The sequence below is a fragment of the Leptopilina boulardi genome, unplaced genomic scaffold, assembly GCF_019393585.1.
Source record: "Leptopilina boulardi isolate dan_hultmark-lab unplaced genomic scaffold, ZJU_Lbou_2.1 LbouV2_51, whole genome shotgun sequence".
Classification (NCBI taxonomy): domain Eukaryota; kingdom Metazoa; phylum Arthropoda; class Insecta; order Hymenoptera; family Figitidae; genus Leptopilina; species Leptopilina boulardi.
This window is the reverse complement of record NW_026137996.1, coordinates 2,247,504-2,272,989: the sequence shown is the minus strand read 5'-3', so window position 1 is coordinate 2,272,989 and position 25,486 is coordinate 2,247,504. Positions and strand designations below refer to the sequence as shown.

General features: G+C 26.2%; 1 protein-coding gene across 4 annotated transcripts in view; it reads right to left on the bottom strand.

The window, feature by feature from the left end:
• The window catches only part of LOC127289921 (uncharacterized), a 115,130-nt gene that overhangs the window by 75,892 nt on the left and 13,752 nt on the right, over positions 1 to 25,486 (bottom strand). For 2 of the 4 annotated variants that reach the window (XM_051318202.1, XM_051318203.1), the window contains exon 1: positions 11,997 to 13,916. The exons of the other annotated variants lie outside the window; for them this stretch is intronic. In XM_051318202.1, the coding sequence (XP_051174159.1) occupies positions 11,997 to 12,060 (64 nt within the window). In that variant the 5' untranslated portion in view covers positions 12,061 to 13,916. Of the gene's footprint in view, positions 1 to 11,996; positions 13,917 to 25,486 lie in introns of those variants that run through there. 4 annotated transcript variants of the gene reach the window in all.

Genomic DNA, 25,486 nt, shown 5'->3' with positions numbered 1-25,486 from the left:
AGTAGATTGTCGTAGAAGGATACTAAACGCAGGGGTCTTTTATATATAAAAGAAAGATGTTTAGTTACACGAAAAAAAAGGGGCGGAAAGAGAAAAGCACACGTGTGCTTGTCGCAGAGACATATAACTCGGTATTGATTAAAAGGATGAATGTAAAAGTTACGGTGACGTGACACCTCCCCCCTTTAAAATTCGGAAATTAGAAATGAAGTTGAATAATTTACGAATTCAGTTTTTGAGAAGAGTTAAGTTATTTGAGGGAAATGTCACTTATAATTTTGATTATATTATGTAAAGTTTTTAGACATCAATGTTTAAAAGGCCTAAGAGAAAATACGTCATACACATGATATAGTTTCACACCAAGTTAAGATATAGGTTTATATATATTGAAAAATACATACAAATATTATTGTTAATGATTTCAAAGATTTTCACACATATCCCATACTATCTTTTTTGATTTAATAATCATACGTGATTTAAAACTGATTTAATTATAGAGATTAGAATCTTATGTATAGAAGCATATACAAATTTGAAATACTTTCGTAAAAGCTCACAGAATTAGTAGAAGTAGTATATAAAAAGGATTTTTAATTATATTTATAAAGACACTCATACCATGTATTATAGAGGATTTTAAAAATGCATTAATATTATTTGCTCTTTACACATTGGTTAATTTAGAATAAGATATAAGTTTTCAATAAATAGTGCATACAGATAGATTACATTCTGATGATGACAGAGTTCAACTATTTTTTTTTTTCATACATAATTTATACTTTTGAAATGTTATATTATTCTGTTAAAGATTTTCATCCACATATATTTACGAAAAGGAGGAAGGCAGAAAAAAAAAATTTCTAACATTTTCCTTTCTGAACGCAGGTATAATTTTTGAAACAGATTTATATAAGCTTATACATCCCTCCCTCCTTTAAGAGAAAAACGAGAAGCATTCGAAGTTTTGACATGAATAGAATTGACAACATTGATTTAAAGAATTTTTGCTTTAATATTAATTAATTGGATAATTTTCGTTCTTTTTTTTTATTGTAACAATTTCTTGCTATATGATATTTTTCGCTATATTGCTCACAAGATAAGCTGCATTTGCTTAATTAAAATTTTCTTTTTTTACTCTAAGTGTCGATATATTATAATCATATTGTTTACACACTCATTGTGACATTAGTTGCAATCCTTCCTTTTATCTTTATCAATAGAATTTTTTTTCAATTTTTGATTTCAATATAATCATTCCATGTTCTAAATGACATATTGATATTTTTTAATTCCTCGACTCCGGTAATTAATATATTGGTTTAGCAAACTAAATTCGATTGATAAATTCTTCATAACACGAATTGGAAAATTTATTTATTTTTACCATGCCCGTTCATATTACCTAAAGGAATATAAGATTCTATCAGGTAACGTTGTTCTCATTTTCAAGACTACATGTTTCTTTTCTTTTTTTCTTTTTTAAAATAAATAATTTTTTAAATCGATGACATTTTTCAATTAGGCTTATAGTTTACGAGATATTTACGATTTTATCTGGCATCTTTTATATAAATTTTCGAATATTTTGAATTTGGAAAAAAAAAAATTCAATCTCGATTTACATGTTTTAGATTCCAAAATTTCGTGTCACATTGTGGTAATCAAATTTCGGTATTTATACGAACTACAAGAAAATGAAGTTTAAGAATTTAAAAAAATTGATTTTTTTTTTTTTTTTTTTTTAATTTTTGAATATTTGAATTTAGGAAAAAAAACAAAATATTAATATGAAACTTTCTTATATGAAATATTTAAAAGAAAAAAAAAGTAAATTTTATAATGTAAAAATAGATCCTGGAAGAAAAATAGCAAATATTAATATAATGAATGTCCATAATATATTTTAATCACCTGAAACAGAAATATCTCTATATTATTATCAATTATTTAATGTTTCTTTTTTATTATATCTAAAAATTAAAATGTATGCTTAAGAAAATACTCCAGTTGTTCAATATAAAATTCGAGTCATCTTGATTTATTACAGATAATTATATATTTTTTATAATATTTATTTATGTTGTTACTGACAATGCCTTTTTTATTCGTATTTTAATGCTTAAGAATATGCAAAACTGGATTATTTACTTTAATAAAAAGTTAATTGTATTAATGGAGAATTATAATTATAAGAGCAAATAGTAATGTTGCAAAAGCAAATTGTTTTGTTTATGTGTATTTAGTGAATATATTGAAGGATATGTATTAAGATTTGAATTAATTCACTATTCTTGTTATATTTTATATAAATGTTTAAATTAATTTTGGTTAGCATGATGAATATGAGACAAGCGAAGTCTGTTAATGTGTACAATTTTTGGTGATTTATTTATTTTAATTTTTATGTTTCCTTTACTCAATATTTCTAACACTTCATGTGGTCCTGTATATTGATTACCTAACTTTTTCGGTTTGGGACCTTGTAATAAAAATACACTATCTCCGATTTTAAAATTTTGAGGGTTAGCTTTACGATCATAGTAAGTTTTTGATTTTTCTTTAGATTCAATTAAATTTTTCTGCGCGAGAGATTGAATATCATGTAATTTTGTAACTAATTTTACTAAATAGTCATCATAAGTCTCGAGTTTTTCTTCTTCCAAAAGTGGTAAACTTGAAGGTAATCTTGGTAATCTACCGAAAACTAACTCATAGGGTGTACATTTAGTACCTTCATGGACGCTTGTATTATAAGAAAACATAGCTAATTCTAACAAATCGTCCCATTGAGTATTTTTATTAATGAATTGTTTAAGATATTCTGCTAATACATGATGTGATCTTTCTAATGAACCATTTGATTGAGGGTGAAAAGAAGTTGTTTTAAATTGCCGAATGCGAAATCGTTTTGCTAATCGTTTCATAAGATTGCTCAAAAAATTTGTACCTTGATCTGTTAAAACGCCTTTTGGAGAGCCAAAAGTACAAATGAATTTCTTTACAAAAGCATCAGCTATTGTACTGGCTTGTTGATTTGGTAAGGGGACAGCAATAGAATATTTTGTTAAGCAGTCTTGTATAGTTAAAATGCATTCATTTCCCGATTCTGTTGCTGGCAAAGGTCCTACTATATCCATAGAAATTTTTTCGAACGCGGTTCCTGGTGTATCAGTAATAACCATTGGGTTTTTAGTTTTTACTCGAACTAACTTTTTCAACTGACATTGTAAACATGCTTGAATATATTTTTGAATGTCTAATTTCATATTTTCCCAAAAATATTTTTGCCGAATTCTGTTATAAGTTTTCGTAACTCCCTTGTGACCGCCTATAGCAGAGGAATGTGCTTCTTCAATCAAAATTTGTCTTTGTTCAGTTGTTGCATATTGAACATAACCTTTACAAATTATAACTTTAGTACAAGAATCTTGAAAAGTTTCTTTAAGAATTAATTCGATATCTTGCCAATTTACGTGATTGATGACTGTTGTTTTTGCAATACTAACTGATTTTAACTTTAATTTTTCTGTTAAATTTTTAAATGAATTAATTGTTAATTTGATGTTATTTGTTATTTGAGTAAGACTTTCACTTGATTCTGTAGTAATTGGTAAAGCAATGTGTAAAAAATTTCCTTTTTTAATTTCTTTAGCTTCATTAATTAACAAATTTTTGAATTGAGGAAGTTCATTTTGTTTATTTAGACTTCGAGAACCATTATCTAAAGGGACACCTGTTGTAGATAAAAAGTACGCATAATTATCTTTCCGCATTCTTAACTGGTCTTTACATTCCACTATATTAGTACATAAGGGTCCATGAAATGATTTTCCTAATTCACCCATGTTTTGTTCGTTTAGAAAAGGGTCGAGGGGGAACTCAGGAGGGGGCTCAGCAGGAGGGCGTTGACATTCATGCTCATTATTGATTTTTCTTTGAGTTTGTTTTGAATTTGAAATTTCATTAGGAAAATATATTTCCTCTAAATCGTCGGAATCACTATCGTATTCTTCTTCTATATATTCTTTACTTTTCGATTTCGCACTATCTTCAATAATTTCTTCATGAGGAAAATCTTCAACACTATCATCACTTGAACTTACATATTCTTCCGCACTAAAAGGTTGATAAAATTGATTTTGTTTAATATATTCTGGATCTGAATTTTCTTCCGAATCTTCACTTTCGCACTCGTTATCTTCACTAATTTTACGCGTTTTTTGTTTAGAAATTGATCCTTTAGGCCTACCTCTTTTTCTTTTGATGAAATTTTCATCCTCATCAGTCACTAAATCTTCATTATAATTTATTTTTTGCAAATTTTCGCGATTTCTAAGATTTCGAACGGATTTTTGAATAATTTCTTGATTTCGCGGACTTTGAATAGATTTTGTATTTTTCACATTTTTCGAATTTCGCACATTGATTTCACTTCGCCTTGATTTAATTTCATCGATTTTATTACTAGAATTAGATTTCTTTGATTTAGAATTTTTCATTTCTTCACTTGAATTTTTCACTTTTTCACTTGATTTTTGACACGAACGTTGCACGTTTTCTTTTAAATTCTTGGAACTAGTAGCTTCTTCTCTTAATTTCTTTGATTTTCTTCTAGTCATCACTGCAATACATTTATCACTTTCAAGATTTATCGGATACTCTTCATTATTAATTTTTTCACAAAGATTTTTAACTTTTTTATTTTTCGTACTCTCATATATCAAACTTATTATTTTTTTAACAAGATTTAATTCATTATTCGTAGATACACTTTCAACATTTATTTTGTCAGTAAATTCTTCATTACAATAAACACCATCATCTTCGATTTCATCTGAATTTTCGTTTTCTTCATTGTCGTCTTCTTCTTCGTCGTATTCTTCTTTTTCTTCTTCTTCGTATTCTGGGATGCAGCGATCAAATTTTTTCACATAAGTTACTGGATTTCGGGATAATGCATCCGCATTAACATTCATTTTTCCTGCCTTGTATAACATCTCGAAATCGTATTCTGCTAATTTTAATTTCCATCTTGTTACGCGAGAACAAGGATCGCTTGATTTTTGAAACCATAATAATGGTTTATGATCGGTAACAATTTTAAATCTCCTACCATAGAGAAAATGTCTAAAATGTAAGACACAATATACAATCGCGAGAGCCTCTTTATTATAAGTGTCGTATTTTACTTCATGTTCGTTTAAAGATCTTGACGCATAAGCAATGGGCTTATCTTTACCAATTTCGCCTTGTGATAATATGCCGCCAATAGCATAACCGGATGCATCAGTTGTAAGAATAAAAGGTTTTTCAAAATCTGGTCTTTGTAGGAGTGGTTCTTCGCAAAGTTCATTTTTTAAAATTTCGAAAGCTACTTGTTGTTTATCTGTCCATTGAAAAGTTACGTCCTTTTTCAAAAGTTGTGTTAAAGGTCCAGATTTTTTAGAAAAATTATTAATGAATCTTCGATAATAACCGGCAAGTCCTAAAAATTGTTTTATATTTTTCACGTTTTTGGGAACTGGAAAATTTTTAACAGCAATTATCTTTTTCGGATCAGGTCGGACTCCATTTTTATCAATTATGTGTCCAAGATAAACTACTTCGGGTCTGAGAAATTCGCATTTATCTGGTTGCAATTTTAAATTTGCGTTACACGGTCGAGACATAAAATTATCAAATTTTTCTTGATGTTCTTCAAGAGTATTTGCAAAAATTACTACATCATCAAGGTATACAAATAAATCTGTACCAATAAGACCGGATAGACAACAATTCATTAATCTTTGAAAACAACTTGGCGCGTTCTTTAAACCGAAAGGCATACGGTCAAATTCATAATGACCATATGGGGTTGAAAAGGCTGTTTTGTGAGAATCTTTTGGGCTCATTTTAATTTGATGAAAACCGGAAGCTAAATCAAATACAGAGAAGTATTGCGCATTTCCAAGGGTCTCGAGCACTTCGTTTATATTCGGTAGCGGAAAAAAGTCGGTTATTGTTTTTTCATTTAATTTGCGAAAGTCTAATACCATTCGCCATTTTTTATTTCCATGACTGTCATTTTTTTTAGGCACGATCCATACTGGTGTATTATATGGGGATTGAGAAGGTTTGATTATTTTATTTTTTAAAAGTTCACTTGTTTGTCTTAAAAGTTCTTCTTTATGCACTGGGGGAAATCTGTATTGTCGCGTGAATACTGGTTCGTCATCTTTAGTAGGGATGTTATGTTGGAGAACATTGGTAGCTGTTAAATATTCACCTGGTAAATGAAATCTTTCAGAATATTCCGCGATTAATGCTTCTACATGTTTTAATTCATCTGGTTTTAAATGATCTAAACGAAGTGAATCTAATATTTTTTCAATTCTTTCTTTACCCGTAATATTATAAAATCCAAATTGCTTATCGCACAAGGTTTCTGAATATACAAAATTGTCAAATAATTTTTCCGCGGTGTTATTTTCAATATTTATTTTATTATTTTTAATTTGATTTGTGTCAGAGGAGTTATTAAAAATTTCGTCATATTCTTGTAAAATTACTTTCGGAATTTGTATTTTTACTGAATTTGATAGAGTATTTGCTGCTTTTACGTATGCTTTACCATTATTATTTGTGACTATAGCGTTTCCTATGTAAACTCCAGGTTCAGTATTTAAAAGTGGAACATATCCTTCTTTTAAATTAGAATTTTCAACAAATAAAAATATGTCAGATATTGATCGAGGTGGGAGAGTAATAAAATTTCTTGATGCGAAATAGAACATTTTTCCTTTAACTTCTAAACATTTTTCAGCATAATTAATTTTGACATTATTATCTGTAAAATATTCTGATCCTAAAACTCCATCTTCTTCTATGGGAACTTCATTAGGTATTATGTTAAAAGTTGTGGGATAACCGAAAATATTTAATTTTGTTTGTCCTAATGTGTGTACTGGGTGTTCATTTATACCTGTTAATTGAATTTTCTTTAATTTATTTAAAGTCATTGTAGAATCAAGCATTTTTTCTTTTAAAAGATTTAATCCTGCTCCTGTATCAATCATTAAATGAAGTGGTTTAGAAACTGTATTAACATAAATAGATGGTATCATATTTCCTTTAGTACAATTGATTTGAATAGTTTCTAAATGTTCAGATATTTGCTTTTTAGGCACGCTTTTTCTGTTAGCACCTGTCCCATCGTACCCGATATGGGAAGGTATTATTCGTTTCCCTGGTTCATTAAAGTGGATGATCGATACTGTTGACCTTGATTATAATTATTATATTCTCTTTTTCTGCAATTTTTAATAACATGCCCACGATTTTTGCAATATTTACAAGTAACATTAAAAAATCTATTTTGTTGATTAGTACGAAAATCATTTTTATTTGGAAATTGTGAGTTTGTTCTATTATGTAAATTTTGGGGAAAACCCGAGAATCGTAATTGTAAAGGGGAATGCTTTTGTTCACTAAACGAGGGGGACATCCCTCTTCTTAGATAATAGACAGGTGGTCTCTGCTTCATGCGGAATACGGAGCGCTGGTACCTATGCTGTGCTGAGTATTGATTTTTTTCTGACCTACGACAAGTGCGTGAAGTATGTCCTTCTACATTACAATTTTGACATACTACTATATCTGTACTAGCAAATGTAATTTTTGCATTATTTGGCCTACAAGAATTTTCTTTTCTAAGCTCTACAACCGCATTTAATTTTCGTTCTGCCTCTAATGCTTTGTTTGTTGTTTCTTTTAAAGTTATGCAATCTGGAATTCGAATCTCTAATTCTGGACGTAGCCCTCGACGAAAACAGGATATTATATCTACTTCTAAATTTTTTAACATCGTTTCGGATAATTTACCGTCTTTACTCGATAATCTGTATGAGTCAAAAATCTGATCCGATAATTCTTTTACTCGATTCGCATACGATATGACACTTTCACTTTCCTTCATAAAAATATTTCCTAACTCTCCTTGCAATTGATAGATACTTTTATTTGGTAAATATATCTTCTTTAAATAAGCTTCTAACTCCAAAATTGTTTTAAAAATATTTCCCGATATTGATTTTCTAACTTCTCCTTTTAACTTTCCACGAATTAATTTTACTAAATTTTCCTCCACTTGGGGTGAATCTGGCAACATTAATTTTGCTTCATGGCAACCTTCTATAAATGAAACTACTGGAATATTTTTTCCATCGAACACAGGCACTAATTCTAACGCGTCGCGAAGAGATACTTGTTGATTATTAGGTAACGACATAACTAAGCTTTTTATTTCACTTTTGTAGCACTTTCACTTAGAATTTTGATTTGTGTTTATGAGTGTAAATAAAAAAATTAATAAAGGAATTTCTAGATTTGTTGGTTCAAGGATATTTTTCTCTCTCATTTATATATTTGAAATTATTTAAGGAAAAATGATTTTTTTTTTTTTTTTTAATTTCTCTTTTCTTTTTATCACAACAAATGATGCACCAAAAATTATACTGTTAATGCATCGATTTTTATATTATTAGTTTAAATTCTCTTTTTTGTTCACAACGGACAATACACCAAAAATTATATTTTTAGTGCATAGTTTTTAAATTTATATTCTCTTTCTTGTTCACAACGGAAGATGCACCAAAAATTATATTTTTAGTGCATAGATTTTAAATTTATATTCTCTTTCCTGTTCACAACGGCCGATGCACCAAAAATTATATTTCCTCTGTTACGTCTCAAATAGAGAAATAACTAAAGAAATAATATTTTATTTTATTTGTGGCCGCTCGGTGATTCAGTGAATTCCTGTTTCATTTACAGAGCAAAAGGCTCTGAGCTAAGGGTACAGGAAAGAAAGAGAATAGTGATTTTTAATGACAAGGTTACAAATTTATTTAGACAAACATTTAGAGTTATAAAATTGATCTTTGAGAGAGAGTATCCTGAAGCAACCATTCTTGAAATAAGGGGAAATCAGCATTCCACTTGAAAATTTAGATGTAAGATGTATGAAAAAGGACCACTGCTGTGTCCTAATTATGATAGGAACTTCTGGTACCAGATATAGTTTGAGAGCTCACAGGAAGGTTGACGGGCCTTGGTGATGACCACAGGTCCGGAGTTCAGTTGATTGAATCAGCTCTTCTTGACGTAGAAAATTTTAACACTTGACACAGAGATTCTTCTAAGTCGAACTTGAGTATGAAATCGAGCAGAGTAACAACGCTTGTACTAGATTTCGTATGTGAACTGGTACCAAATATGAAGTAGAAGTAACGTGTATGATGAAAAGTTCTGAACTGGTAGATGTTACACGTATGAAGATGATTTGAGAACTAGTTGATGTTATACGTATGAAGAGGATCCCAGAACTAGTAGATGTTATACGTATGAAGATGTTTTGAGAACTGGTTGATGTTATACGTATGAAGAGGATTCCAGAACTAGTTGATGTTATACGTATGAAGAGGATCCCAGAACTAGTTGATGTTATACGTATGAAGAGGATCCCAGAACTGGTTGATGTTATACGTATAAAGAGGATCCCAGAACTGATCTCTCCATGAAAATGTAGCCCTTTTATACTGAGTTTTCGTAAGAGAATAGATAAAATTTTATTGTCCTACTATATATTTTCACCCTAATTTTGGAAGTCAAAGTTCAGTCCTTCTCTCTCAGTTGAACGTAAAAAGGGGGGTGTGAACCAGCTTCTTCAGGATACGAAAGTATGACTATGATTATTTGCAGCTGTACTCTTCTAATGTGGTGATACCACAGGGGTTCGTCACATAGGATAATTGGAAAGAGCGCATTTATTACATCGTTTGATTTTAGCACAGGGAAAATTAGAAAGGGATCATTTTGTTTTGTGGGGGTGTGAGCTCTTCTGGTATCATAAAAGATTTCTCGCTTCTATTTGTATGTATACAGAAATAGAAATACAGTAGATTGTCGTAGAAGGATACTAAACGCAGGGGTCTTTTATATATAAAAGAAAGATGTTTAGTTACACGAAAAAAAAGGGGCGGAAAGAGAAAAGCACACGTGTGCTTGTCGCAGAGACATATAACTCGGTATTGATTAAAAGGATGAATGTAAAAGTTACGGTGACGTGACAATAAAAATGATAAAAAGTAAATTTCACCTATCAACAACTTTAACTAACCGTTTTTTTTTCCTACAATAAATATAATTAAGAAGATAAGTTAAAAATATACTGGAAGAGCTTTGTCATTTTATAGATAACTTACATGCATGACATTGTTTACTAATACTTAAATTCGAACTTATTATTATTATTATTATTATTATTATTATTATTATTATTATTATCAGGAGTATTTTTTTTCATTAAAAAAGAATTGAACTAGAAAAAAAGTTAATTTCAATACACAGAAATATTTAAAACAAAAAAATTTTTAATTGTCAAACGATTAACTTGACCTAAAAATTGATAAAAGTTTTAAAACATATGGTGCGTGTCATTAAATGAATCATTATAGAATATATTAAAAAATGTATACTTTGTTCAAAATAAAACTGCCCGTTTACTTTAAAATAAATTTTCATACAAATTATTCCTTTCAATAAAAAATTGAATAAAAAATATTTCAGTAAAAATGAAATCAAAATAAAAGAAGATGAATAAATTAGAGAAATTTTCTTCAGAGATTAAAATTTAGAACAGATAGAGCTTTTAAAAATTAGTCTTTGCTATTATAATAATATCGATCCTCTAATAATCAAACTACAGTAATTAACTTTCTGATATTCTTATTATCAATGATAATTAACAATAAAGTGATAACATGAAAGTCAACATTATCAGTCTTTGAAAATAATGATAATAAACAAATTTTTCTTTTTTTTTTACCATTAAAGAAGAATTATTCAAGGTTGTAAATGACGATTTAGATGCATGTTTAGTTTGTTAACAGTAATGCGTTAAATGTCGATTTTTTTTTTTTTTGGACGTATTTTACAGTGCTTAGATATTGTATCAATAATGTACGATAAACATAAAAATTTCAAAGAATTGTATACAAAAACACATTTTTTTTCAAAATAAAAACTATAATTAAAAAATATTATTTGGCTGTTATTTGAAATTTTAAAAAAGAAACAATAAAATATTTAAAAGTAGCTCAAAAAGAGGTAAATAAATAAAGTGGATAATATTTAATTCTGCATTTTTAAACGGAAGCTACAAAAATATATATATATACATGACTTTCCAAGAAAAGGATAAAAAGTTTTTAAAATTATGTTAAAGCGACTGATAAGCATAGCTTTTATATTTTTTTTTATTATTATAAAACTTTAAAAGGTTGGGAATTTTATTTTCCACACTCTGAATCATTAAAAGTTGTATTAAAAAAAAAAATGTTAAAAATTAAATTGTTTACGCATACTTTTTTTTCTATTTAAAATATCAACTTTTATTTCAATTGTTTGAATTCGAAATGATAAAAAAAATGATCTTTCTTTAAACATTCATTAAAATAAGCGTTACTTATTTAAAAAAAAAAAAAAAAAGTAAAGTATTAATAAATATGTGCACATTTTGGTGAATAATAATTTCAACTCTTTTTAAAAACTAATATCAATGCATTGTATGACTAATTTTATGTAAATTAAATGGATATTAATATTTTGAATAGTTTAAATATTAATGAAATAACGTAAAGAACATAAGTACAACGAATATATGTATCTTGTCATAGATTTTAAATTTAAGATTTCAATTAAAAATTTCAATATAAAGAAGAATATATGATTCATTTCTAGATTATATGAATAAAAGTACTAGTAAACAAGATCATTATTTAAATATAAGTTCAATTCCAATCATATAAATCAAATTAGTTGAATACAAAAAAAAATATATATAAGCAATAAGAAAATTTAATCAGAATTTATAATAGTAGACTCATATAGTTTTCTCTCTCGAATATTGTCTAAAAAAAGTATATATATATATATCTCTCACTCACCCTCAACCCCCTCTACGTCATATTGATTCTTAGGATCCATTTCCACAATTTCCGTGACACTCATTATTATCACCTTCTTTTTTTTGCTGATTTTAATAGCACGGTAATAATCTTTTTAAACTCCAAGTAAAACGAGAAGTAAAACAAAAAGTCCGACGAATATTCGTCACTGTATTAAAGCTCCTGAATTGCATTGAACTTTTTTTTTTTTTTATTCCACAAAAGACACTTTTTACTAAATTTATTTATTTGCTCTAGTTGCACTGTTTTTATCACAGCCAATCACTTGACACACAAAACGCGCATAGATGTCTTCACCACTATAATACTTTTAATTTTATATACTTATAAAGAATTCTTAGATCATTTTGCCTAACATATTTTTCATTGCTAAAACTTCATTATTATACTCCTTCAATAAGATAAAAATCATACACAGATTAAATTTCCAAATATTGAAATCTGAAAATTTTCCATAAGCTTTTCTTCTTTTTTAATGAAGGTGCAAATATTGCAACATAAAACTATTATACAATGAAGAAAATGGAATTATTTGAAGATCTAGTGCAGACAAAAATCCATAGCAAGGCCATTTATTAAATCTAATCAGAATGTATTATATATATATATACTTTAAAAACGAAAGAAATCTCAAGGTTACAGATGTTCATCGAATGTCCATCAGCCAAAGAGATAATGATCGTAATGTATATGGAGGTCGACAGACGCGTGTACTTCTTTCGAATGTCATGTTTGTACACACAAACGAGATGATAATGCACGTCTACCGGATTGACTATATAGTCAAAGACGAAAAATCCTGATGAGTGGGGTACAACAAGTGATGCAGAGAGTGAGAGAGAGAGAGAGAGAGAGAAAGGGAAGTCACATTGGAAGTGGATATACTTAGGGATGGAAGAATTGGAAGTGGTGGTAACACTATTTCCGATCTAAAACTTGTTCATTTTTCTCATTTAGTCATTTCCCATCTGCTGTACGATTACCTTTATTTTTACATTCTTCTCTTTGCGATTCTCAAACTTTACTTTTTTTTTCCCCCAAAAAAAAGTCTAATAAAATTTTTTCCTCCTCTCATTTATTTCTATATTAATTTTCAATTAATCTCCCTTTTTCTCTATATATTAGAACATACGTGCTTCATTTTTCAAAGTTATTTCATTTTTGATGAGAAGAGAAGACACGAGCGCAATCTCGTAGAATTATTTTCAACCGGTTTATTCACATCGTGCCCGCGCAAAAAACTTGTTCACGATTCCCAATCGAAATTCAACAACTGCAACACACTATGTTATATAGATCATCATCATATATATATATATACATCATCATCATATATATATATATACACACGTCAAATTATATTGTGTGTCCAAAACGATTCACAGCAATGTTAACACAAAAATAATTCTCATCCACTTTTAAGGACACACCACTTTTTTTTTTTACACCATATCAAAATTTTCTTCTGTTATAGAATCCTAAATTATTCTATATTTAAAAAAAATGTCAAATTTATCTAAACTTCTTTTTTTGATTAAAAATAGAAGTCGTTGAAAATTGAGAGTTTCTCGAAATATCACGACTAGTGGGAGAGTTCTAATTTTGTCACATTGACAAATGACAGACATATGTACACTCACGAATTAAAAAAAGAAAAAAAAAAAAAATTTGAGAAAAATGTTTTAATAAATTAAATTTTTGTAAAAAAAAAAATTAAATTTTTTATGAGAAATTTGGTCCGTAGTTCGTCGTGAACGTTGTGTGAAGAACAATATAATAGGGATTTTATCAAGTATAAACTACACGAGTTTTTTTGATGAACCTGCGCAGGTTATCCATATACACCGGTATTATAGAAGTTTGTGATGTGTAGGTAAAGTTGTAAAGAAGTTTGCTCGTGGTCTGCCAGCACAGACTTACGACAGGTGTCGTATGTTTGCTAGGTAACAATAGTGGGAGGGAGAGTAATCCCCACGCGAATAAGAAATAAAAGTGGGAAATATCATTACACGCGGAAATACTGTTTTTCATATATATATATATATATACAATAAGAGAAAATCAAGAATCTCTAAAATTCACATGATATTCAAAAATTCATAAGCCAAAATTTTTGAACGTTCAAATGAACAAAATATTTTTTTCAATTTATAAATTATTAGAAATGTAAAATAAAACAGTAAATTAAACAAATATTACATTAATAACTTCTTTTTAGATATTTAAAACAATATTTTCTAATAAAATTCGTACTTAAAGAAGTTATAAAAAAAATTTTGTTCATTTGAACGTTCAAAACTTTTGGTTCATAAAAATTGATTAACAATTTTTAATTCTAAAAAAGAAATTCTCTGAAGAAAATTTCTCTGCAAAATGGTATTTTCACACTGCGAAAAAAAATGCGATATAGTTAAAAACCTCAAAGAATGTGCATTAGACAAGCACGTAATATTTTCTAATCTTAAAAAATATTACAAAAAAAAAATATTTCTTTTATGCAAATAAATTAAAGTAAACGTAAAAAATTTAATGTCAAAATGAATATTTTAAAATTCATCGCTTATCTCTCTCTCTCTATATATATATATATATATATATATATATATATATATATATATATATATATATATACTTCTTATATATATATATATATATATATATATATATATATATATATATATATATATATATATATATATATATATATAACGAAAAAAATGTTATCTGTTCTATTTATTATTCAATGTTTTTTCTGACTGTTAAAAAAAATTAAGATAGCGATTTGAATTAAATTCGAAGTGTATACAGATAATAGAAGAGGGACTAATTTTTTGTATTATTAGAGAATATGTATAATTAATTGAATTATGAACCTTCAGACACACTTTATATCTATTTATAGTATATCGCGTGACTGATAAGAGTTGGGGGTTGGAGGTTCAGTGGACAATGACACACCCTTTTATCGACAAGATGATTCTGCTACTACCAACCCTGAAGGTTGTCTATCGTGGTAAGCGTAAGGTCAGACATGTATATTCAAACTGATTGAAGGTAAAAATTGATCTCAATCTCTCAAAGACGCAAAAGTTCCCCGACCTGTGTCTGAACAATACTATCTTCTACTACTGATAACAAAAAAAAGACATTAGAAAAGTTCCGTTTCAATACAACTATTTTTTACTATTTATATTAAAATTTCAAGAATTTGAAAAATTCGAGTCTGACTATTATGGGATTTTACTACTCAAACACTAAAAATTAAGAATAATTTCTGTCTGACTAAAAGTGTCTATTACTACTTGTGCGAATATTATAAAAATTTTAATTTCTTCCCGAATCGTTGATGATACATAAAAAAAAAATTAGTACAAACTTAGTCTAACTGGAACAATATAATTTCAGTCTGACTGAAAGTGACTTGCACTACTGAAATCACTACTTTATATTAAATTATTATTAAATTATATAATTCAAAGTATTGAAATTTTACTAAAAGTGATTTTTACTGATACAAAATTTAAAAAAAAATCCTAAAACCTTTGTCTGACTAAACTGACTTCTACTACTTATATTACACTGTAAAACGAAAGGTATTAATTAAATACCAATTTTAGGTATACTAAATTGTCATTTGGTTCTATTTTGATACCTAAAATTGGTACTATTTTAGTACTTTCTTTTTACAGTGTAAAATCACTAGAAATTAAGTGAAACTGAAATTGACTTTCACTAAAATCACAATAATACTTAATTAAAAATTATTACTAACATCAAAAATATACAAGAAAAGCTTCGTCTGACTAAATGTGACTTTTACTGTACTAAACTAAGAATTCAAAAAAAAATTAGTCTGTCTCGAATTGAAATTTTCTACCTGTCACTAAAAAACAAAAGAACTTAATTCTGAACTAAAACTGAATGTTACTACTAAAATTAAAATATAGAATAAAAGCTTCGTCTGATTAAATCTGACTTTTACTACTAATTCAAACCAAGAATTTACTCTCTAAATCTGAATTAGTAAAATTTTTTACTAATTTGAATAAGTGACTCACTTTTTGCTTCTGAATAAGTAAAATCTTACTAATTATTAGTAACTTTTACTAACAATTAGTAAAATTTAACTAATTCAGAAGCAAAAAGTGAGTCACTAATTCAAATTAGTAAACATTTTTACTAATTCAGATTTAGAGAGTAGAAAAAAATCGTCTGTGTAGAACTGAATATTTCTACTAAAACTAAAATAAACAAAAATTACGTCTGACTGAAACTGCCTTTTACTACTTGCATCAAAATATACAAGAAATCGCAGAAAAGCTTCGTCTTACTAAAATGTGACTTTTACTACTAAATCAAACAAAGAATTCCAAAAAAAATTAGTCTGAATTTTTCTACCAATATTAAAATAAAAAGAATTTAAGTCTGACTGAAACTGACTTTTTCTACTAATCCTCAAACTTCAAAAACTAAATTCCAAACGTTTCATACAGTTTTATTACATCAAATAATATTTAATTTTAAAATATCAAAAATTTGTAACAAGAAAAAAAAAATTTTTTTTTTAGAAAAACCCAAACGACAACAAGCATTACTCAAAATAACAACTTGTTTTTTCTTTTTCTTAAATTAAAGTGTCGATAATTTTTATTTTATCACCAGTGAGCCGTTAAAGGTTATTTCTATACCAAAAAATAATAACGAATTAGTGAAAACTTTAGTTTGCATTTATAGGAATATATAAATAAAAAGAAAAATGCGTTCTTGAATTTAACTTTTTTTTTTAATCTCAAATTAAACGACCAATTCTTCCTTAAAATCCGGCTAAAATGACAAAGAAAAATTGAATAAATAATTGAGGAGTGCCAAGGAAACGATAATTAATAGCGAGGATAATGGATCAAATATGCTTTCTTAAGGGCGTTTCTTTTAACGAAGGTCTGACCATCGCCCACTTTCATGGCGCAAATATAAACGTACGCCAATAAAATGCCATGGTCATATGTAAGCAGCTACAATCATCTCATCCATCACTTTTTCTTTAGATTACATCTTTTTTTAAGACAACTTTAAAAAAATGAAGTCGTAAATTTTTTCATTTTATATTTCCTAAAATCCCTTACACTCTCTGACTTTTAAATAAATAAAATTTTACAAGAAATCTTTTGAAATAGGTAAATTTTACCATATAAAATTCGGTTTGATAAAAATTTGAACTTTTAAGAATTCGATCGGAAATAGAATATTAGTTTTTTTTTGGGGGGGGGGGAGGGAATATTATAATTGAAAATCGAAACCTATGTATTTATGAAAAAAACACCTAAAACCTTGAACTACTATGTTTTCCGTTTTATACCAAAGTTATACGCATAATATTTATTCCCAAGTGAATTTTCCACACTGGGCTAAGTCAAGTACGTGTATTATAAAAGAAAGAATTTTTTTTTTCAAAAATAAAATTTCAAATTTAACGTTCTGAATAAGACATCGTTATTTTGAAATTGAAATAGAAACAAATTAGAAGATACAATATATTAATTTATTTTTTAATTTCGTCTCTATTTTTTGTAAAAAAAAAAAAATCCGTTTTTCTTTATATTGAGAATGAATTGCAAAGTTAAAAAAAAAGAAAAGCGTAGACAAATTTGTTCCCTCAAGCAAAACGATGACCTTAATTATTATAAAAGTGTTCGATAAACGGTCAACAATACTTTAGTGAAACTTGATGCCGACCTTCTGTTCTTTAGTATTTGTTATGTTGCGAACCATCAAGGATAAATCCAAGTGACATTCGATTACTGTCTTCAATTAAAAATGTCACGATCAGTAAGAAGGTCAGTGTACATTTTTCTTTTTTTTTTTTTTATCGCAAAGTATCAATCTTTATTTCCTATACACCAAAAAATATCCCCCGAATTGTCCAGGAAGTTATTATAATATAATCATATGAATGCAGAGCACGGTGTTAAAATCACTTTCCTTTTTCATGTTCAATTCATTAGCATTTTTTTTTTTTTTTCGACATTCTCGTGGAGTTTATATTTCAGTGTTATATGCAAATACATTGAGTGTCAGATGAGAATAATAAATCATTCACAAAATAAGAACAAAATTGTGAAAAAAAATTGTTTTGGGAAAAAAGTTTAAAAGAAATTTTGTTAAACCATTAAGAGAATATTTTTAAATTCCTTAATTTAATTTTTTTTGAAATTTAAAGTCATATTTTAGAATTCTTTTTTTCAAAATATTAGTTTGGAATTGAAAGTTCACGTACACTCTTTTGTTGTGATTAAGGATTATTGACTTATGCCGTGTAAAGTTAATTCAATAACCAATTAGTTTATTGCGCACAGATGCTATCGATGTCACACGTGATTATATACACACAATGTTAAAAATAAAACAAGTCATTTTACTTGAAAAAAATATAAATGCTATTTTTTGAACTATGAATAAAGAAAATTATTTTAATTACTTGAGAATTATAAAAAAAAAAAAAAACGAAATAATTTAGTTCAATGAACCGAAGATGAAGTATGTCTTACTATAACTATCCGTTTCTACTTCGGAAGGACCACAACACAGATCAGCAAGTGAAAATAGAAAGTTTAAGTCAGACAAGAAAACTGACAATGAAAATAAAAAAATATAATACAATTTAATGTATAAAAGAAAAAATCAAGAATGTTGATTAATTTTAGAATAATCAAACACTAAATCAAAAAGAATAATGAAAAAAAAAAAAAAAAAATAGTGGAAATTTTGAAAATTACCTTTTTTTCTTTGTAAAATATATACAAAAATTGCACTAAGTTTTGTGAGGCAGAGCAAGGTGATTTTGTATCGCTCAACGCACACACAAAAGGTTAGGTACGAACTCAATTTATGACCACTTGAAACACCACTTTTGACCACTTAGATCCCATTTAATGTCATACCTTCTTTCTGTTATGAGCACAAATTATACAAGAGAGTCATCAGTGATCACGTAAAATTGACAAGAAAAACAGATTCTCTAATTTCAACCCCCCTTTTATATTTAAATCGATTTTTCTTTAATGGACTATTATTCATATCACTAAAATGGCTCGCAACATTATTATTTTTTTTTTATAAAAAAATAGTTTATTATTTAACATTTATGTAATAAATTTGATGCTAGTAAAGAAAGTATTTTTTACTATCATCTTTTATTAAAATTCAAAAAGTTTCTAAAAAAAAAAAGAAACAAGTTTCATATTTTTTTAATGTGCCAACTATTTTAAATACTTGAACGATTATTAAAATGATTATTAATTAACGTTTATGTAACGTTTATCGAATTGTTTTTTTACAGTATTTTATTTATGATCCTTTAAGATTCATTGTACTTCTCATTATATAAATAACGAAACTTCAAGCAATTGCATCAATTTGAATTTAAAATTACTGTGCATATTTAATTTAAAAACAATATATTAAGTGTTAATTGAAAATAATTTATTTTCACAATATAATTTTTCAGAAATATGGAAAATTCAAACATGAAATTTTTTATAATTTTTTTGTAATTGACAAATTGTTGAAAATTTTATTATACTTATTATATATAAATGATAATAAATCTATTATCAAAACACTTAAATATTCTTCAAAATATATATATATATATATATATATATGATAATGGTACTCACAAGATGTGAAAAATAATTAAACGAAATGCAATAATATTCAAATTCCAGGATAATCCTCCATACATAACATTAATGTAGTTATCAAGTTTCTTCGCACTTACCTGAAAAAAGAAAACAAAGAAATAGGATTAGTTACATGTACATATTATGTATAATATTTAAAAAAATATATATATATTTGTAGCATCAAGTATATATAATAAGAAATAAAATAGGAATAATTTATAAAATACTATCTGTATTCATCATATATACATTAACATCAAGGACATTTTAGAATGCTTCTTATTGCACAGTAGGATATCATTTTAAAGTTAAAGTAAACAGAAATTATTTTTATAGAAAAAAAAAAAAAAAAGGAAAAACTATTTTATCTGTTACATCACTTTTGCATAAGGTAATATTATATTTAAATACAGAAAATATATTTAACAAAAAAATTATTAGATAATTTATTTAAAAAAAAACTTTCAAAGAGTATTTTTTAAAAATATATTTATCAATTTTTTTTTTTGATTTTATAACAAAACTAGTTGTAAAGAAATAAAAATTATAATTAATTGCTATAAATAATAATTAATTCAGGTGAAATATTTCGATCAACTAATTACGTTTGTGGGCAGCATAATGTATAAACATAAAAAAAAAATGATATGTACCAGTTATAAATGTATGCAAAAATAAACACATGTTAACAATATAAATATGTAATACTGTAAGCGATATTATTATAAGAGAGCAATAATTATCAAATAATATTTCCTCTCGTTCAATCCTCCCAAAAAAAAAATTCCGACCAAATAAAATTTAAAAATTTCATTAAATTCGAAAATTTAATTTCTTGAAAAAGAGAGAGATATATATATGTAAAGCATTCTTTTCTATATTGGTGAAAAAAAAAATTATTTTTATCATTTGTATGAAAATAAAGAACATTTACGGTCTGATACTTCCCAGACATTGTTGACAACATGACTCAATATGTCGTGCGTATAATTTTTTATTTTTTAAATGACACACACACACAAGGTCTCAGAGATTTTCGTGAATATAACGAGAATTTAATTAATGTATTGCAACAAATTATAAAGTTTACTTATAATTAAGACAAAGTCGTCACTCGACACACCTTCCAACATGAAGGGGTGTGACACTCGACGTCATAAATGTAGAAATCAACTAATTGAATTGCGAATATTGAATGTAATAAGATTACACAAATGATGCATTTGCTACATATAGAACAGTTTTTTTTTACTCTCGCGTATATCAATTAAAAAAAAAAAAAAAGGCAATTCACATTCTAAAAATACAAAAACTACAATCACGAAGCAAATTAACAAAATGATTTCCGCGATAGAAATAATTAAATACAAAATCGGTTCTAATTAAAAAATAAAACTACATGAAATTTATCCTATATATATCAGTATTTTTCTGTTATTAAGAGATAAATTAAAAATATTATATTATTATTATTATTATTATTATTAATTATTATTATTATTATTAATTGATTGATTAAAAGAAAATGAATTAAAAAATTAGAGTTTAATTAAATGGAATTTCGTGAAGTTACATCTACTTGAAGTTGATGACATAAGAACAAATTTTCACTTTTTAATGATCTTGACCTTCTTTTATATGAATCGCGGTCAAATTCTTTCGGTACCTTGTAAATTGTTTAATATTTTTGCAATTAATCAGCATTAAAAAATCAACTTCAAAAAAAGATATATCTCTTACATTAAATAATCAATTAACAATACAAATTAATTCATATATTTTAAAATTATTTCGACAACAAAAATAATGAAAATAATTGTATGCAAAAAAAAAAAAAAACCATATTTTTGTTGAGTTAACAAAAAAAAATTTTTTTTTTCTATCACCATAACAAATTCTGGTTATTTCATAAAACCAAAAAAAATTTAAATTTATTATAATCAAAAAATAATTTTTTATTTAAATTTAAATTTGTTTTCAATAAAATAAATAAAATTCGAAATAATCAATTTAATATTTTAATACCGAGAAAAATGTAAAAAAAAAATTTTTTTCATACTTTAAATTTTTAAATATTTTGCAGATATAAAAAACAGAAATATATATTCACTGTTTTATGATAATAATATACTATTTATTGCAACTGATAGTGACTAACGGTTTTGTGTTAGCATAAAAGAAAAAAACGTTTAGAAGAAATCTTTAGATCATGAAAAAGCCTATAAATAAATTGTCTGTATAAAAGTTTATAGATGAATATACTGTGAAGAATCATCATTTGTAAATGACTCGATTGCACAATTGCTTTAAATGCTCGATCCAGCAATATATAATTGTATATCTAAAAAAAAAAAAAATATTTTCTATAAAAGAAATGAAGTTTAACAACCTTATCGAGTACTTCAAGGCAAACCTAAACACTTTTAATGAACATTTTTTTTCTAATGGATTATTAACGCACTAACAATGTAATATAAATTGTAATACATATAATTACTTGAAAATATAAAACAATAACCTAAAAATTTTATTGATAAATATAAAAAAATTATCAAAATTCATATACTCAAATCTCTAAATTAATGATACATCAAGGAAGAAACCAATTTATCACACCACATGCTGACAAATGCTATACAAGTAAATTATGTTGTTATGATGTACAGTAATAGGAACCTCGCACAAGGACGTTGTCTCGCATATATTCTCTTTGAAGAATAAGTACATATATATATATATATGCATTATTACACTTGACAACTTTACCTTGAGAATGATAACAAGTCAAATCCACTATATTAAAATACGGTTATAATCGATTGTCCAATTAATCTAAACAAATGCGCGGCAAGATTTATACTGAAGAGAAAAAAAAAATTATTGATTTCCTTGTTCTCAACAACTTGTTCCTGCTGTAGGTGTAACCACACCTCCATCTTTCCAGGATTACCGTTCATCCATTAGAAATAGAAAAAAAAAATTGTTGCATTGATAATACAAAAGATAAATTTGCAATAGAAATAAAAAAAAAAAAAAACACGTGCACGCAATAAAAAAAAAAATTGTCACAAATAAATCTTTGTGGGACGATAATTTATAAGGTGAATAAATTAGCAAAAAGAAATTATATCAACAATTTTTTCAATATTGAAAAAAAAAGTTGCTACATTTTTGCGAGAGAAAACATAATATAGAATACAAACTTCATTGTAAAAATTGTTATAATTTCTCTAATTAGAACAATTTACAAGATTGCTTCACAATTAGCACAAGAATTCATTAGACACAAATGTATGTTAAATACAAAAAAAAAAACACTATCAGATAGTAAAAATTCTCAGCAAATATATTTTTACGAGCAAAAAAAATAATAATTTTAATTAGAGTGCATTTTACAAATTTTAATTTTTTGATATTTTTTATACAGAATATATATGTTATTTATATTTATTAATCAAAGTATCTAAACGACTACAGTGACGTCAACGAATGAGACTTGAAGTTTTATACGACTCATTGTTTTGGACACCCGCAGAACAGGAAGTACATTACTTTTTAAGGTAAGGTATATGACGTATTTATATTCTTTTCGAAAGGGTTGAATTATAAAAACAATTTGTACATTTTATGCATACAAATGTATTTATGATTCCAATCAAATTGTTTATTGTACATATTCTCGAGTCAAATTATATGCCGAGGTTGTTGATTGAAAGTTTGAACATGTTCGAACATCTGTACGATCGTGTCAGGGTCGGTTGACCACATTTTGTTCTTTTACACCCAAATATTTTTTGCGTGCAATTAATGCATTTTTGACCTGTTATATGCATCACAAGTAAAAAATTACAGCATTTTTTTTTATCACATATTTAATTTTTTAAATTTTATAAAATTAATTTAATATTCCATCGAATTTTCCCCCAGCGTAAAATTTTTAACTTTTATTTTAATAGAATTTCAATTTAGCCGCGAAATTCGACTTATTCGGAATTTATAAAATATTTTTTTGTTAATAAAAAAAACACATGCAATAATTCTGTATATTAAAAAAAAATTATATATATCGCAATATAATTTAAGTACATAAAATTTTGAATCGCTTGAGTGAATTTTTCTATAATGTTAGGAAGTTTTATGCAATAAGTACATACCTATATGTATAATAGTAATTTCTATTCTTAATACCACAAAATCTTCACATGTTAGAAAATATTGCAAAAATAAAATTGAAAAAAAAAGACGAAGAAATAAGAGGAAAACTGTATAAATTATTGGATTTATAACAAATAATTATGATATTGATAATAAATATTTAATAGAGGAACTATTTCTCGTATTTAATATTAAAATATTCTTTGAGACATATACTATCAATATTTTTTTCTTTAGAAAAAAAAATTCAATTAAAAACTACAAAGAAACTATTTTTAAACAATTTTTTTTTCCCGAAATGGGAGATAAAGAAAAAAAAATCAAGACGAATAAATTCTTATGATTTTAATAGAAAAAAAAAATTCATACCTATAACAATAGTTTTTAATAATAAAGTTTAATATATAGCGATAAATGTGAGGATATTTTTTTTATTTTCATATCTGTCAATAAATATCAACAATTTTTTTTTTATCCTCTCATATCTAACAATAAATATCCACAATCTTTTTTGTCTGCGATATCTGACAATATATATATGTATATTGATTGAAAAACACTTATTTGATTAAAATAATCTGTTACTTTACTATTATCAAATAATTATAAAAAATTTGTAAATTATAAATATAAGAAGCACGACAATCTTTTACTGCTTTTTTTCAACTTATTCTTTAATTAATTTATATACAGAAATTTATTAAAATTGAAGAAGAAAAAATAAATATTTTAGAATATCAAATATTTGGACAAACAAAATTTTTTTAATAGAGACAAAAAAAACGGGAAAATTTGAATTTTCGACAATAAACAAATTTTAATTTAATAAAAAAAATAAACAAGCATTTCTCCTTGTAAATTCCCTGGTTTAAGATATATATTCCTTCTTTCTAAAGTCACTGACCTTAAAATTGTTCAATACATTCTCTTCCAATCCATTCACGCAATTCTTTAGAGTTTATTCACTTTTTTAAAAAAAAATATATATCTGCCGAAAACTCATTTACTTTTTATAATGTATTGCGACTCTTGTATTACAATATTCATCAATGCATAGTTTTCAAGTTATTTGTGGTGAAAAAGAAAATTAGGAAGTCTTATATATATGATTGATATTTATAATACGTATATTGGAAATGATAAATCAAGGACGTGTACAATATGTATATATATATACGTATACAAATTGAAAGTGCATGCGAGATTAATCTGTAATTTTCGTTTGACGAATAAAGACTCTGCCTCTGTGCCTATTTGCATATTATTGCCTCTATTGGTCTCAATAAGTCGCGGTGTACCGGTAGTTATCATAAATAAGTCCAATCTTACAATGACGAATAAAAATTCATTTAAATTTTATTCAATTCAAAAATTAATTTTATTCACTAAAATATTTATATGATAATAAATAAAATTAATTATTTGATAATTATAATTATCATTAATCAAAAACAAAAAAAAAATTTTTTTTTTATCACACCCGTTATAGATATGTGAATCTTTAGATTTTATATGAAGTGAATTACACGATACAATTGCTCTGTGCATATAGAGTTGGGGTGGGAAGTCACGTGAAGGTTATCAAGGTTTAATCGACGAAATTGTAAATTTCGATCATTTTTACATAAACAA